The sequence below is a fragment of the Scatophagus argus genome, chromosome 5, assembly GCF_020382885.2.
Source record: "Scatophagus argus isolate fScaArg1 chromosome 5, fScaArg1.pri, whole genome shotgun sequence".
NCBI lineage: Eukaryota > Metazoa > Chordata > Actinopteri > Scatophagidae > Scatophagus > Scatophagus argus.
The window spans coordinates 3971548-3988877 of record NC_058497.1 but is presented as its reverse complement, the minus strand read 5'-3'; the positions used below and the strand labels follow the sequence as shown (position 1 = coordinate 3988877).

The following is a 17330-nucleotide window of genomic DNA, read 5'->3' as shown; positions in this document are numbered from 1 at the left end:
ACACAGTGATCAGGTTTACAGCAACGGCAGTCAGGGGAACAAGTCTTTTCATCCCTTTAGAAAAAACTCTAATATGGTGATTAGGATTACAAATGGTATTACATTCTAACTTTTTATCATGTTGGTTGAGATGGTTGATTACAGTTTATTCATTCAGAGGGGAATTTTTCATTTAACACCAGGAAAATAAGAGCAACATTTAGGTCAGCAAATCAAATGTGATGGTCATGTCTAATCCATACATATCAGTCAAAACGTCTTCATGTGATCAGTCATCATATCATGTCATGAATTCCTTCCAAATCCCTTACCCTATAATTCAGGAGGTTTGAAACCAAATGATTTCACTGATAATAAATGTCATCATCTCCAATGTTTTCTTTATTAAGAAAATAAGCAGTGAACTTTATGAAAGTTGAACATTAAGACAACTAAAGGGTTAGTTAAATGTGACATTCTCTTCTCTTACTGTTATGTTACTGTTGTGGAGACTGGTTGCCATGTGTGATGAGGGTGGGTCTTATATCTAATATGAGCCTGTCAGAGGGCAAAGTCCAGAAGGAGAGGAAGTCGAGAGAGGAGGACAAAAGAAACATAAACACAATAGAGCTGATGTGCTCCTGACAGGGAGGAGCCCTTTTGTTAAGGCTAGGATGGACCATAAAGGATGATCATCAGCACTGAACTGTTTTGGTTTTGTCTTCATTTCTATCACTGATGGTCAACTAGCGGCCCAAACGCCACATCCAGCCCACACAATATGACTGAAATCAGGAAATGATCTAACACTACTCACAAGTGGAAGGGTCCCAGCAGCACACTACAGGAGGAAATTGTGAACTCGTTCAGAAAATCTCTAAGTTGGTCTATGAGACAGAAGATGTGTCACTTGGGTTTATTTTCATGAGCCAACTGTTGTACTGAGTTTCAAACTGGTCTTTATATTTGCTTCTTGACCATTTTCTAGTTAAGTATTTCTACTTAAATGGATTTTCCAATTTTTTAACAGTGTACTGTCAAAGGCTAGTAAAAATGAAGTGAAAATATTAAACAATAATACACTAATTAGGTTTCCACACTGTTTCCTTCAAAAACTCCTTGGACAGATGAAACTGATGACCCCTAATTTGTATGTTAACCTAAATGACTGAAATCAACTTGCATGGTGAGCAGATGGACTAGAGGACATGTAGCTCGAGCTGACACCATTGGAGACAAATGAAGCTCAGTGGGATTCAGGTAAAGACTGCATTCTCTTTCTGATGTCAAACTTCAGTACCCGTTGTGGCCCAGCTGGTATAGCCATAAGACGAAGAGTTAAAGAAGTACCCCACTGATTTAACATTGTCGGACATAAGATAGCCAAAAACAGATCGAAATCAATGCAGCAGAACCGGAGATATCTTAGTCTTTTTCTATTCCACACATGCTCCAAGAAACCTGTCACCTACATTACTCACAACGCAAAACAACCGGTTGGAGATATGGTTGTGTTATTCTAGTAGAGGCTAATATAGCCTTGTCAATGAGCAGGTGACAGACATCCTTCTTTCTAACTCCCCACATGAATAATTGTTTTCATTTTCACTCTTTTCTTCTTCAGCCCAAACAAAATCTGACTCAAGTGACATCTCTTGACAATTATTCCATTTTTTAACAGCTCTCACTGGAGCCACTAAAGGCTTTATACAACTTTGTTCACATATACATTAATTCTCAACAACATCTGTAAACATAGAACATTGGTGGACATCCAGTTTGATCAATTTTCCTAAATGCAACAATAACTAATTTCTACAGTAATACCTGTTCTGTGACACTGTGGAAAACATTCATCAGTAAACAACTGACACTGACAACTGAAATGCAAAACTATTTCATCTGTTTCCTAATGTTTCATGTGATAACAGATATCAAATGAATTAAACAAGGAGTGGAAAACCCAAGTTGCAAACAATAAAACCATCAATTAAATTGGTTTACCCTACCTTTGGGATCTATTTATGTTATGTTTTACCCCAGGAAATACATTACTGAAAATTCATTAGGACTGCTGAGTGCAGTGTTTTTCAGATGCAAAATATTTCATTTTGAGAACAGTTTTCAAAAGCCTGAGAATGATTCCTTGCTGGCTGTACTTCACAGAGCTGGACAAACATGGATTTTATAGTTTACAGATGCTTTTTCATTACTGATGTTGTGTCTTCCGCATATATTAGACCCATTGAAATTTGGCTGCAGGCCTTCAAAATGAGGTTTCTATATAATGCCGGTGCAAAGAGAAAGAAAAGCTAACTGCTCTAAATGAATGAAAATTACAGCCACAGACTCACAGACTCATCAAGCAACATTTGGCTGTTTGATTGGTATTAAAAGTCATGCTGAAACCCAAACAAACTAATACAAATACAACTTAGGCAATAATGAAATGCATAAATGTGGGGGCCTATTTGACAGAGGGAAACTAAAAGGCAGAGAGACACTGAAGGTGGCACAGAAGGACCCGATTTTATCTCCAACGAGAGAGTGAGAAAATAAAGAGACAGAGACATCAGTGGATTTTTCCATGGCATCCAAAGGGGCAGCAGATGATGACACATTGGTGACACACTGAGACGTTAACAGAAACAGAGGCACATACTGTACCATGGTCTCTCTCTCTCTCTCACACACACACACACACACTTTGACACTCACCAGGCCTGAGGTTTCCTCTTGAGCAAGCCCTGTCTCCTCCACTGAGAGTGGGGGCTGAGATGGTACGTCAGCTGACGACAAACCTTCTCCATTGCCCCGAGAGAGTCGCCCTCCTATTGGACGCGCAGAGACAGAGACACACCAACTATCAGCTCAATTACAGATGGGAAAATCCATTTGGTGTCCTGGCTGGAGGCATTCAATGCTACAGTATCTGTGGGGAGAACAGTCGGTTGTAAATCTAAACATTCAAAAGAACAAAATGACTCAGTTCTGTTTTGTCCTTGATATTGATTTCACCTGAATGTTGAACATTTTAGATACCACATCTGGCATGCGTGGAGACTAAAACTAGGAGACTTTAACATAGCACAGATAAATAAATAATTATGAGTTCAGAGATCCTATTCAGAGATCCTATTTTAATATTATTTGAAGGTATTGATTTTGTTTCCTGTATGCATTTTTGTTTTCCTGTATGCACTGTGGCAAAAGTTTGTGGCTGTTTAAAGTGGCCAGTCAAAGGAGGGGGACATCAGCCACTGCTTCAAAAGTCAGTTGTTAAACTTGCTAGTTCAACAAGGGCAGTGGGAATGTGAGTGCTTGAAAGCGACATTATGAAATAAAACCTGACTCAACATTGAAGAAAAACAATATCACATGGAAAAATCAAATAAAATCAGAATTTAAAAAAGGGGATTTTGAAATAAAAAATGTAAAATTTACTTCATCCATTATGAAATAAAAATTATTTCATAACAATGAGTCAAGTATTAAAAATATTTCACAAATGATTGGCTCATTAATGGATATTTCACAATGTCTTCATATGATGACATTTCACAATGTCTTGTTTATTAGTGGTAGATTGTGGGGTTCCAGACAAAACAAAGGGAGGGAATATTACATTCATTCATATTAGATTCATGAGGTTGCCAGAAAACCAACTCCAAATGAAAGCTAATGTTTCTCTGTCTGCTCGGGTGTGAAACTTGGCAACTGTTGGCTAATGTGTTAGCAAAAACAACTTATTAAGCAGGTGATATGCTGGTGTATCTGTTAGTTTGTTTTTCTGCCCTGTAGTAACCAATAACAAACTGGATGCAGCTTTATCACGAACATGACTGGTTCCGGTAAAGTGAAGCAGCAGATGCTCAGGCTGTTATAGGATATTTTGACTTGTCATAGCAGGAAAAGCACAGGTATAACTAACAGCATTAAAGACAAGCTTCACTGTCAGTGAGCCGGCATTCACAAGACCAGTGTCCTGAACGCAGCCTCAGTTCATTAAGTTAAACCTGTGATTAAGTATAGTAAAACTGAATTGTGTTTTTTTGGTCTACTGTGTTTAAGTTTTGTATCATTAAACTCATTTACAGCACCTATTGACATATAGTGAAGTTTGCAGACGACACAGCAGTGCATCAACAACAACGATGAGTCAGAAAACAGAGAGAAGGTGGAACACCCGGTGCAGTGGTGCAGAGAAAACAACCTCTGCATCAATGTGACGAAGACCAAAGAGATGGTGGTGGACTTCAGAAAGGACAGGCGCCCCACCCCCTCCCCTGCACATCGGAGGAGTAGCTGTGGAAGTGGTCTCCAGCTACAGGTACCTGGGTGTGCACCTAACCGAGGACCTCACCTGGAACGCCAACACTTCCCGGTTGGTCAGGAAGGCCCATCAGCGTCTCTACTTCCTCAGGAAGCTGCGGTGAGCTGGGCTGGGGAGCCCAGTCCTGAGGAGCTTCTACCACTGCGCGGTGGAGAGCGTCCTCTGTACCTGCATCACTGTGTGGCACGGCAACTGCACCGCTGCTGAGAGGAAGGCTCTGCAGAGGGTGGTAAAGGCAGCACAGAGGACCATGGGGGGCAGCCTCCCCAGCACCTCAGACCTCTACACAGCATAATGCAGGGGGAGGGCCCTCCACATCATGAAGGACTCCACCCATTCTGCACACAAACTTTTTCAACCCCTCCCCTCAGGCAGACGGCTGAGGAGCATCCGGAGCAAGACCACCAGGCTGAGAAACAGCTTCTTCCCTGAAGCTGTCAGACTGCTGAACTCTAGCCATGCCCTGTAGTGCCCCCCCTGCCCCGCACACACACACACACACACACAACACAGACCAGCACTAAAAACACTTTACACCTACAGTGCAATACTCACACCTACAGTGCAATACTCACAGTGCAATACGGACTTCACACCAGCACACACTGGCACATGCATATTTATGCTGCACATGCTTAAACTGGCTTCTTTATTTATTTAATTCTTTTTCTCAGAATGTTTAGTTTTTATATTGTATTTGTCCTTAGTTCATATATTCTATTTTTACTTAGCTTATATTTCTATTTTTTTTATTCAACTTTTCATTTCATATTTCCTTATATTCTACTTATTGCTCCCTAATTTCGTACCATAAGCATGTAAATGTGAGCTGGTATGAATAATGAATAATGACTGAATAAAAGTTCCTTGATCCTTGATCCTTGACGGAATAGGAAGATCTTTCTGAGGAGGTGCATATTAAATATCAATACCTGAATCCTAAATTTATAGAGTTAATAATGTAAAAAATGAAATGAGTAACAACTAATGCATAACGCACTGATTTAAAAACATTAAGTCAGAGGATTTTATTATACATCAATATCAGTCAGAGTATATTTCAGACTTTTGTGGTGCTGTAAAGTCCTTCAATGGACTGTAGTGTTGTCAATCGTGCAGCACGTAAAATAATCTAACATAAATAACAGACAAAATACTGACTGTATTTTGATTTGACGTCGATGTCGCTGTCAGTCGAAGCCCTTACAGTAAACAGAGCATAGTGCGAATGGGAGAAGACATGTCATGTTGGACACCATATTATCACCAAATAAGAGGGAGTAGTGATGTGTTACAGCAGCAACAGACAGGAGAAAGACACAGGGATATAATTAAACAATTTGAACACCAGTGGAGCAAAGAAGAAACAAACACACCTTCTGTCAAAGTCAACTTTCTAACGTGACAGGACACACGCGTGCATACACATAAATAGAACGTGTGGCTGGGGAATTGAACGCCACATGGTGCTTTGATTGGCTGGAGCCATAATCACTCCCTGCCTATTGTGCTACATTACGCTCAATTCATGCCATTAAGATTGAGTGTCTGAACTGCGTGTTTATGCCACCTGTAGTGCACATACGCCCAAATGAAAAACGTTAATAGGTACAAAGCAAGTACACGACTTCCCCACTATGAAATGACTCAGATGAATGACATGTAAATTACTGTCATGTGGAACTGCAGCAGCCAGAATTGCCAGACATGTCAATTTACTACTCAGTGTAAAAACCCCTACTGAGTTTTTACCATGTAGGAGAAAAGTTAATGAGGAAGGAACTACAGACAACAGCTACTGAGTGACTGACATGCTGCTTCATCGATACCCATCTGCCTCAATGTCACAACAGCCCTGCATAACTGCATGTGTGTGTGTGTGTGTGCGTGTGTGTGTGTGTGTGTGTGTTTGTGTGTGTGTGTGTGTGTGTGTGTGTGTGTGGCTCCCACCCGTATTGAAATATATTTATTCAGGTGGTGAGTCAGGTTTGCAGGTCCTCGGTATAAAACAGATGGTGGGGGGGGGGGGGGGGGGGGCGATATCAACATAGACATTTCGTGTTCCCTAAACTGTGAGGTACTGCACTGTGCTATTCAGATCAGAGTGTGTGTGTGTGTGTGTGTGTGTGTGTGTGTGTGTAAAAGGCAGCAGTGGGATAGTAAAGCAGAAAAACAATTTTCTAGCAGACAGCATTTGTGAAAGTGAATGAATTGTTACCCAGAAGGAAGTAGATAAGTTCTTCCACTTCCTCCACTGTCAAATAAATTTTCCATTTTTGTGGGGGGTTTTTCAAATTAAATGAAGCGATAATTATTCCCATAGAGAAACTGTGAAGATGTTCTTGTAAATAACTGTGCAAAAAAGTTGAGGACACGTATCTATCACATTTTTTGATTCACAGTGAAAGAACAAATTTTCATAATTTGTTCACTTTTTCTTGTCTAAGCACTCTCTACTATCCCTAACATTTATTTATTTCTTATACATACATAAACATACAGACACATATATACTAGCTGCAGTAATCAATGATTTTAAAATAATAATTACTATAGTTTGTGTAATGTGACGCGATCATTCTTTTCTTGAATTTCCCTCGGGAACAATAAAGCATCTATCTATCTATCTATCTCTCTCTCTCTCTCTCTCTCTTGCAGAGACAAACCCTTAAGGATTGTAACTCAGTTGTCATTTTAACATCTTTGAGCTCATTGTTTTGGTTTACAGCCCACAGCAGTTCTTATTGGCATTCGACATACCAGATAAAAGCAGCTGTTTACAACGAAAAAGAACTCACTGTCATGCGCGTCATTAGACCCCATTAAGTGGGGAACGTGCCCCAGTATTTATGTGCTGTGTCCCATTAAAATCTCACGTTCAATTTTCAATAAAAAAATGGCAGTGCATGAATCTGGATTCATAATATCTAAGAACTCTTGAAGGTTTCACGCTGAAAAGCGTCATCAAAGTCACATTTGAAAAATGTATTGCAGTCTGTATTAACATATCTATAAAATGGTGTTAAATGTTTCACGAAAGCTTATTTTTCGTCCATACTGGTATAGAAATATTCACATCTTAATTTAATTCTAAAGAATTTAACTTCCCCTGGCTTCTGCGAGGAGTCGCCACTGCTTGCACATCTGTTGAAAGTAAATGCCTGAATTGCATAAATGTGCAGAGGGTATAGTCAATCAGACTGCGTTTCTTCAATGTTGCTGCTGCAGAGAATGAGGAGCTGAGGGCTGCAGGAGAAGGACGAAAAGGAGAAGATTCAAGAGTCTGTATTGTCATTATGCAAGCATAACGAAATTTTGTGCAGATTCTCGGCTTAAAAGCACACTTATAAATAGTCGGCAGAAAATTAAAATTGCACACTTAAGAAAAAAATATAAAATACAAAATACAAAATGAGGTAGATAAAGTGTACTTAGTGCCAGTCTATGGTATGGAGAGGCTGGGTGAGAGACATGGAGATGAGACTGAAATAGAGGACATTTGACAGGCCTGCCCCCTGTCTAATGTCCAATGACTTGAGTCAGGTTTTGTTATTATTTGCATGTACACTCAGGCCATTTCTGTCAGAAAATGTATTGAGAATGTTCACGTTATGTTTGCACAATATAATCGTCCCAGTCGCAGGAACCTTGAGGTAAATACAAGTCTTTCATTCGACAGAGAAATTATTTTCCTCTACATATGTGATCACATATTTCTGCTTTGCACTAGACACCTTTTAAAGGTCAGTGTCTAATCAATAAATGACTTTTCAACAACATTTCATTCTTTTCAGACTTGAAATCACTGTGCTTCTTGTTTACCTGCATAGTCTTATATGAGACTTAAAGTTTTGCACCAACACTCATGGTAATGTGCAGTAAGAGAGGTCTCCTCGCGTCAGTAAGGCTGCATGAAATGAATTGTGCCGAAGAGAACGAGTGAGAGCTCGGGTCGATGTGAAGAGCAGCTGCAGCAGCTGCGTGGAGCCTTCATGTGGCCTTTTCTACATTTCACTGCATCCTGCTCTCACTCTGCCTCATCCCTTTCCTTTGATTTTCCTTCTATCACCCTCTCAGCTTCATCTGGGCTCATTATTTTTTCCTCTCTCCCTACTTCTCTGTTGTCTTTCCTCCCCTCCTCTCTCTGGTTATGTTATTGATACAGAATGTATCTGCGAATCTTTCCAGTATCCAGAGAACTGATGACCTCTCCTCTCTCACTCCTTCCCCCATCTGTCTCCATCTCTCTCTCTCTCTTTTTTTAATGTGTCGGGTTCATCTCTATTCCTTACCCTCAGGCTACCCTGCTGATAAAGTTAGTTTGCACAGTACAAATGGAACCATTACTTTAGTCCTATTTTTCACTGCATGGCCTCCATGCCCTGGCAATACTGGTAAGCTGTTTTTCCATTCTGCAGATGAATTGTCTTGATAATTCAGTCTTATGGTGCACATTTCAGCGGTCAAGAGGTGCAGGGGAAGACCTGGCAGTCGGCTGACTCAGAATCATGGCTGGATCACTCAGCTCAGGAAGAAAATCAGTTTATGTGCTCTGAGGGAGGATAGATATCATCACGGACACTGATGTCTGCTGTATTTTTGTGGGAAGTTTCAGTCCTGGAATTAAAAGCACCACTGAAAGTTTTATAGGGTGGAATTTAGCTAGCTTCAGTGTTTGTTGCAAATAACAAGTGTAGACCATCCAACTGGATAAAAAAAAAAAGAAAGAAACAAATGGTTGTAATTGTTTTTGTACTGACAGGTCAAATGTTGAGGGGAGTTGGGCTTGCTACATAATCTAAGTACTGTATAATCTAACATTTAAAAAAAAAATACATCCATGAATCTTGAAAAAACTTATGAAAATATACTACAAAAAAAAAAAACCCCAAAAAAACGTGAAAATATAAAGATGGATGAATGAACAGGTAGTTGCACTGAGTTGGTTCTGTTAGTTAAGCTGACATTTAAGTACGATCAACATGAGTAAACTGTTTGTTAGGAATTGTATTTTAACAAATTATTTTGAAAATAAAGGCACTTGACTAAATCAGTATAATTTCTGGATAAAAATTAAGCCATATTTATCACTGATTTACAGTTGTTTTGACCTACGTTTAAGGTATTGCACTTAAATTATTCATACCATAATACACTGAATTATATTTTATATAATACCATAAGTTTACATTACATTTGAAATAAAAATGATGTAAAAAAATAAATAATAATCACTATACAAATGTGTTCATAGACCCACTGAACCATATTTTGTATGATGGTAACAAGCACAACACACACACACACACACACACATATATAAACACACACACATGCGAAGAGTGCTAAGAATTCTTCTTTTCATCCTGTGTGAGTGTGGCCTGAGGTTCATTCATCTATTCATTCAAAGCCTTCAAATCTCTTCCAGTAAATTGCATCTTTCACTTTGTCCATCTCAAACGCTGAACTGGAGTGTCAACATGAATGTCGAGTGTGAGAGAGGCACTTACAGACAGGGCACAAACATTGACTATTGTTTGAGATGACTCAAGACTAAAATGACATCTGTTGCACATTTACAAAATTAAGATGAAAAGTGCAGCAAAGTTTTTACAGTTGATATCATGTTTACATTATTAGATTTGGACCAATATGTTCACATATTATGTTGCAGAAAGATGTCAGCAGTTTATCATCCATCAGCATTAGTCATACTGTCTATATATATATATTTAATTAATGACTAGAATTACCACCTTGCAGTTCTACACTTTCACAAACTAGTCAAGCTGTAGTCCATCTAGACTGACACAATAAATGTAGTGACTTACTGGAAGCTTCATCACATGGTGAACAACAACCACCTGAAGCTCAGTATCATCAAACCAATGAGCTTGAGGTGGACTGCAAAGCCTCAAACAGGGATGTTTCTGCAAAGAAGCTACACACTCTAAACTGTGGAGGCTTCACACACATCTTCAGCCCGGCAGTGCAGAAGATCTCTACAATCAGACACTTTCAGGGTAGACGATTAACGTCACCCAATATGGTCACAATCTGTCCTCCTGTTCATGAGTCATGCTGTTGAATAATGGACAGAAAACACTATGACGTCACAGTGAAGTTGACCTTTGACCACAATTAGTGCCGAAGATGTCAGATAATCAAACATATATATCGACACGTGAACAGCTTGTGAATCACTGTATGTGGTAGGAGGACATATGGACGAGTGGGCAGATATTTTCAAGGGGCACCTGTTGCTTCAAAGCGTTACATGTAGACTGGATGTGATCTGTGAGAATTCCATTGTTGTCTAGAAACCAGTACAAATGGCCAGTGTTGCCAGTTTTTTGCATCAGAATACTTCCCATGCTGGGAGATGCAGTTCCACATTTGAACTACATTTCTACTTTGAACTTCTGAGAAATAAAAGGTTAAACACACTGGCTATGTTATCATGAACCAGACTGTGGATATACAGACAATACTTGTTAAAAACATACACTAATACTCAGTAGTTTAGACCACAGGGTTAAAATGCATTGGGTTAACTTGAATTTATCTCTTCTATCCCAAAAGAACCATTCTCCACAATCTTTAATGCTGAAAAATAGAACTCTATTTTCTCCCCATATACATATATATAACTTAAAGCAGTCATATCATATGTGGAAATGAATAAAATAGATCATAAAATAAATTCTGGTTTTCAGATACCATATATCAGGAAGTGGACAGTGCTGATGGGCTCATGTCTGACATGAATGGCCAGTATCAACGGGGTCAAACACACATACATACTCACACAGACAGATGGGTGAAACAACACAGAAGATGAGTGAGAAACACGGTTGACTGAAAGGCGGTAGAGAGGAGACAGAAGAGGTGCGAAATGGGAAAAATAAAGAGGTAAAAAAAAGGGTTGGGGAGAAAAGAGGAGCAAATAACAGGGAGAAGACAATGCGAGAATCACAACAGCTGCAGTGACAAAGCAGTAAAGCACTCAGCTGTTGTAAGTATAAATTCACAAACCACCCTTCTTAGCTGCAGTCACACTGCAATGAAAAGACCTCTCACACTCCCTAAAGAGGCTACAGTGTGTGTGAGCGACCTTGGGGAAATGTGTGTGAGTATGAGAGACAAAATGAGCATGTCTGTGTGTGTGTGTAAGGAAGGATATTCCACAATAATGTATTAAAGCGTTGAACTTTAGAGTCAGAAATCGTGGACATCATTGGACGTCTCAAACTCATCATATCATAAGCCGAACTGTGATGGTCTCCACCCCAAACTGAGCTGCGTTGTTGGATTGGTTCAACATGTGTGATCATGCAGGTGCTTTAGTTGCTGTTGTGTCATGATAGGTTTTGACTGTTTATTAGTTTTGTTCTATTCCTTCTTACTTTCATCTAACAGACAGAAGTCTCAGAGTTTATGAACTTTGACAGCAAATTTCTTTCTACTGCTGCTGCCTTTATTGTGAAGTAGGAACAGGAAATGAACAATTATGTGTTACCTACGGTGTGTGAAATAACCTCTATATACACTACCACAATGCCCTAAAGTGTCTGAATGATTGTACTGTATACAGCACTATATAGGCCTGGTGCCCAATGGAACAAAAACTACTTTCTCACATGATGCATATTTTATGTACGTGTAAAATTACAGACGTGTGATGCTACCATTGTCAGTGACGACACAAAATGATGATGATTCATAAATGTTCTCAATTCGCCACACATTACAGAGAAAACCAGTGTTGTATAAGGGGATGCAGTGAATGCGTGAACGAGCGGGAGACTGCAGACAGAGCAAAAGGTTAGCTGCTGCTGTGAAAAGCACGACCCAAAAAGCACTGCTCTCACAATAAACTTATTCTTTACCCCAAAAGTATTCTTGTAGTATTCTCTCAAAGTCAATTTTTTGTGTGATGAAGAAAGAAAATGATTTGAGTGCCAAAAATAAGAAATACTCATGGTAAGTAAAAATGGCCACTGTTCAGGATGTTTGGTACCAGGTGATTCAGATGCATTCCCAGTAAGTCAAACATCCTCAGGTCGACTCCAGCCAACCACCACTGTTGCACACACCATCCCTCTCCTTCCCTGATTTTCCTATCCATATATCCCTGCCTTCGAATTAAAGAGGAACTGCTCCATCCTCCCTTAACCAAACTGCCTGACTGATTCATAGGTATCTCATAATTTTTTTTTTAGAGTAATTAGTAATTAGTAATTAGAGTAATTTTACTCAATACTTTATTATTCCCAATTTGTTTCTTTATTTGCTTCTTTTACCGTCAGAAATGTATTTTCATAGCTATTGAGAGCTATTTTTTATTTAAAACGCATATGCTTCACAAGATACAGACATTGATGCTGCTCTCACAGAGGGTAGCTAGAAAAATGGTAACAGAGGAGGCAGTGACTTTGAGATGGTTGGGGTCCAAATCTCATTCAAACAATAACATGCTACTATTTCAGTTCGTCCCTCAGTCCAGACACAAAAGGTACCCTTGTGTGTCCAGATGAGACGACTGGGCTTAATGTACCTCCAATGGAAGTACATCCTCGTCAGTCACTGCTCAGCTGCTGAAACCTGCAAGCTCTGGAGGAAAGACGCACTGGCAGAGCTGGAACTTCTGGAGGAATAAACATCTGGATTCTGCTCTGGTCCACCCGCAACTCCTTTACCAGTGAGAAGAGAGCTCATCACTCGCATTAGTAATGCTTTGCTTTCTGTGTGGACGCAAGCACAATTTAAATTGTATTAAAGAGTGCTGATAGTTGCATCCCATCCCATGTTGCCAAATACAAATACTCTGGACTGGCGATGGATGGCATCAGCAGTCTATGTGAACTAATTTTAAAGATGGATAATATTTGACCAGAATTTCTTCCATTTGTCCAGGATACTGAAATCTTCCAGGACACATGAAGCTGAAACAGCTTTTTGCAACAGAAATTCTGCTTTCTACATTAAACAATTATAATATTGTTTGAAAATCACATATAACATATATAACATATTGGTTTACCCGTGCTGACCTTTAATTAAAAGACAGTTTAGTCTTTGTTTTATTGAATGATAGATACAGTGCAGTTTGACTGATTTCATATTTACAGTAGAATCAATACCACAACATCAGTCTATGGGAAGCACTCATACTGGAGTGACTGTAATCTAATTATACACAAATGTACATAAGTGTCTTATAGCAGCAGAGTTATCTATGGCTTTGGAAGTGTGTTTCATTTGCACTATACAGACAAAGGTATTTGGACATGCCACTTTATTGTTGAATTCAGGTGTGGTATGGCGCCGTTCTTTCATAGGTACATTTCATATCTTATGCTTCAGGGTATCAAGACATTTTGGACAATGCAATGCTTCCAACTTTGTAGCAACAGGCCCTTTTCTATTCCAGCATGACTGCAATGCACAAAGCAAAGTCCATAAAGACATGGCTGGATGAGTTTGGTGTGGAAGAACTTGACTGGCCCACACAGAGTCCTGACCTCAACCCCATCCAACACTTTTGGGATGAACTGGAACAGAGATTGTGAGTCAGGCCTCTTAGTCCAACATCAGTGCTTGACCTCACAAATGCTCTACTGCATGAATGGACAAAAATTCCCACTGAAACACTCCAAAATCTCATGGAAAACCTTCAGAGAAGAGTGGAAGCTGTTATAGCTGCAAAGCTGTCTGTGTATTTCGAATGCGATGACATCAAAGGCCCTGTTGGTGTAATGGTCAGGCGGCCCAATACTTTTGTCTATATAGTGTGGGTGTACTATGAATTAAATAAAAATTATTAGGTAAAACAACTTCAACCTCGAGGTAATTTCTTTAGATAGTGAAATACTGAATATTTTGCTGCTGTTTGTCGCATAATGACACTTTTGATTCACTGGCAATGATTAGTAATCTTTATGTTACCTGTTTCATGGTCTCTTTTTCCTTTTATGTTCCTGACTGATCCATAAATTTAGCAAAGAGAGGATTACCACTGATGTCACTAATGATTTTATTTCCATTTTTGCACATCCACAACTACCTTAATCTATTAATCCTGTCTCTGAACTAAACAGGTTTCCAGTCCCTTTGTTTATTTGTGGAAAGGTGTTATTAATCCTCCCGCAGTTTCACAGTGTTTATTATCATCAGATAATAATTAGGGTGTGAGGTGCGTAAAGTTCATTTAATCAATTCACTGTTCTCTGGAGTACAGAGAGAAAGAGAACGTCCACATAAAGTCACGATATGCATTCTGTGACAGTATATCTGCAAAGGGCATTTTCTGATCTCTTAATGTGTGCATTAATAACAAAATCTCTACAGACTGTAACAATGTGACTAACAACTGAAGGACAGCAGTGTCCACAGCCACAGTTGCATAAGATAACAGCTGCAGGTGGAAGTGAAGCAAACAGTGCAGAAAACATCCTTAGAAAACATGTTCTCTCTGCACTAATTTGGTGTCATTAGCCGCCTGAGGACAGAGCAGGTTATGTGTGCTGGGTGTGAGGAGTCTCACTCACAATACTCTCATGCTTTTATGGTACTGCTCGATGGAAATGTCCTCTGTGAAGGGAAGCTGTCGACCAGTGAGTTTGTACGGCAATGCAGTCTTTGGAGCTGCACTGATGAATAGCTTTTATTGTGCCATCAGCTTGTTTCTCTTACCCCATGGGGCCAGAAATATCAGTTAATGCAAAAACACAAGAACTTCATTCCAATCATCATTTTAAAAAGCAAAGTAGTAATGCTCAAAATTGCAGCTGCCATGTATCACAAATGGCCAAACAGAATAGGTTGACTGATCACCTAACAACAGACTGAAGTCTGTCTGACACTTCTCCACAATGAGATGAGGACTTATTATTCATAAGAGGCTCTAATATTGTTAGACAATATAGGGAATACAGGGAAGTGATTTTGCCCTGACAGCACTGCAAATATTCAATGTCCAAATTATGTCTAATTTTTTTGTTGCAGGAGAAATTGCACTTACATACAAATGATTTTGGAAAAAGGTGAGTGAAATTCATAGAATCTACATAAACATTTTATGAAAACCCATCAAAAGAGAAGCAGTGAAACTTGAAATAGCCCTGATGTCAAGCTCAGGGCAGTAAAAGAGAACAGCGATGGAACATGTCAGACAGGATGGACGAAGCCAAGCGAGGGAAATAACACCTCTCTTTCACCCTCTCTCTGTCTCCTTCTGTATGCCACTCTCTTGTTGCTTTTCTCTTCATACATAACAACACCCCCTCTGCTATTTCCTTCGTTTTTGCTCTGTTCTTGTCAGCCACTTTCTGTTCACTCACCGTGAACTGTACACAAAAGCCTTATCTTCGATTTCCTCTGCAGGTTCACCCTGTGTGAACAGTCTCTCGCAGAATGTGGCTGGTACATCGATAATGAGCATTTTTCAGCTCCCACACTGCATTCTGGGAATAATCTAGTTCACACAAATTTTTTTGCAAATGAAAACTCTTCATACAGCCTGTAAGCACTTGCATTCATATTCACATATGATGTTCATCACTCGTTAGTTAACTGAAGTCAAATTCTTACAATAAAAAAAAGCTCAAAAGCTTTAGACGTTGTAGTCTAGCTTTCTCTCATTTGACCATTCAGAAGCTGTATTCATAAAACACTGACAACCGTCCACATTTTAGCTTGAGACGAGAGGCTGAAACATTACGTAACTTTAAGAGTTATATTACGTTATTCCGAAAAGTCGTATTAATGTGACATTTGCAGCCCTTAGTAATGTTAACTTTAATTTAACATGCTAGCCTAAGTGTTTTTGTAGTTGGTCCACGTGTTTTTGTTGCTGCTTCCTGTCAAATTTTAAGTGGGCTGAATTTAGCCCAGAGACTCACTTTCAGAAATGAGTTACAAACATTTTGGGCAGAGATAATTAATAAGATAATGAAAAATCTTGCTTGTGAGTACAACAAGTTAAGCAGCTAAATATATATAGAAATATTTTGTTGTGTCGAGGATTCTCTGTTGCTAATTAGAAGGAGACACATGCAGGTTTCTGCATAAAAAGACTAACTGGTTTATTTGTCCATTTATCGTATTTCACATTACTGGTGAGTTTTTATTCCCTGATGAATACAAAATACATTCTGTTATAGCTCTTGTCAAAAGCTATTTTTAACACAGTTTTAGCCTCAATTTTGTCATGAACGGAAATGGAAGGGCATGAAAAGGCAAGGAATATTTTTTGCCACAGTCTTCGCTGAAATTAACACTTATAAGAGTACCTTTTCATTTTTGCATAAGGGAGCTGATTTTGTTCAGATATGGAAAAATTAAATTAGCTTACACTAATGAACCCAATGTCACCATGAGATCATGATTCATGAGATCTTGGCGAGGTCAGGGCAAAATGTAACAGACACACATCACTCACACATTGATCAGAACAACCTCACAGGCGCATCTGCAGGGGGGGAAGATGTCATCCAGAGGTCTAGAGATAATATGATAGCCGTTTCACAGATCTCAATGACATTTTTCAGTAAAGAAATTAAAAAGGGCAGTAAGTGTTCAGTTAAAATAAGCCTTTAACCACAGCCAGCACTGGGGCAACAGCGTTTCTGCACAGTGCACCATGCTGCAATTACACTTCAGGCCTTTTAATTCCTATCTTCTTCTCTATCACTCCCTCCTTCCTCCCTCCATTATTCATCCAGTATGGCTGCTGTCACGTTTCCTTTCCCTCTCTCCCTCAATGACAAACTGGACTACATGAATGAACAAACACAAGGAGCTGTACTTCCCTCAAGGACACACACACAGTCACACAATCACTTGGAGCACTCCCGTAACCTAATAGTGTCAGACAAAATGAGTCAGGAGATCATCCGATAGCAGCAACCAAATGAATCATATCGGTCTGTGTGTGTTTGTATGTGAGCACACACACATACACACACACACAAGCATGTTTACTGTAATGGTCATTATTTATTCTTCACGTTAGATG

The 17330-nt window shown here is 39.3% G+C and overlaps 1 protein-coding gene across 2 annotated transcripts in view; it reads right to left on the bottom strand.

The window, feature by feature from the left end:
* Positions 1–17330, bottom strand: part of lrrc75a (leucine rich repeat containing 75A) — a 56741-nt gene that overhangs the window by 27058 nt on the left and 12353 nt on the right. For both annotated transcript variants that reach the window (XM_046388415.1, XM_046388416.1), the window contains one exon: positions 2698–2810. In XM_046388415.1, coding sequence (XP_046244371.1) covers positions 2698–2810 — 113 coding nt within the window. The remainder of the gene's footprint in view (positions 1–2697; positions 2811–17330) is intronic.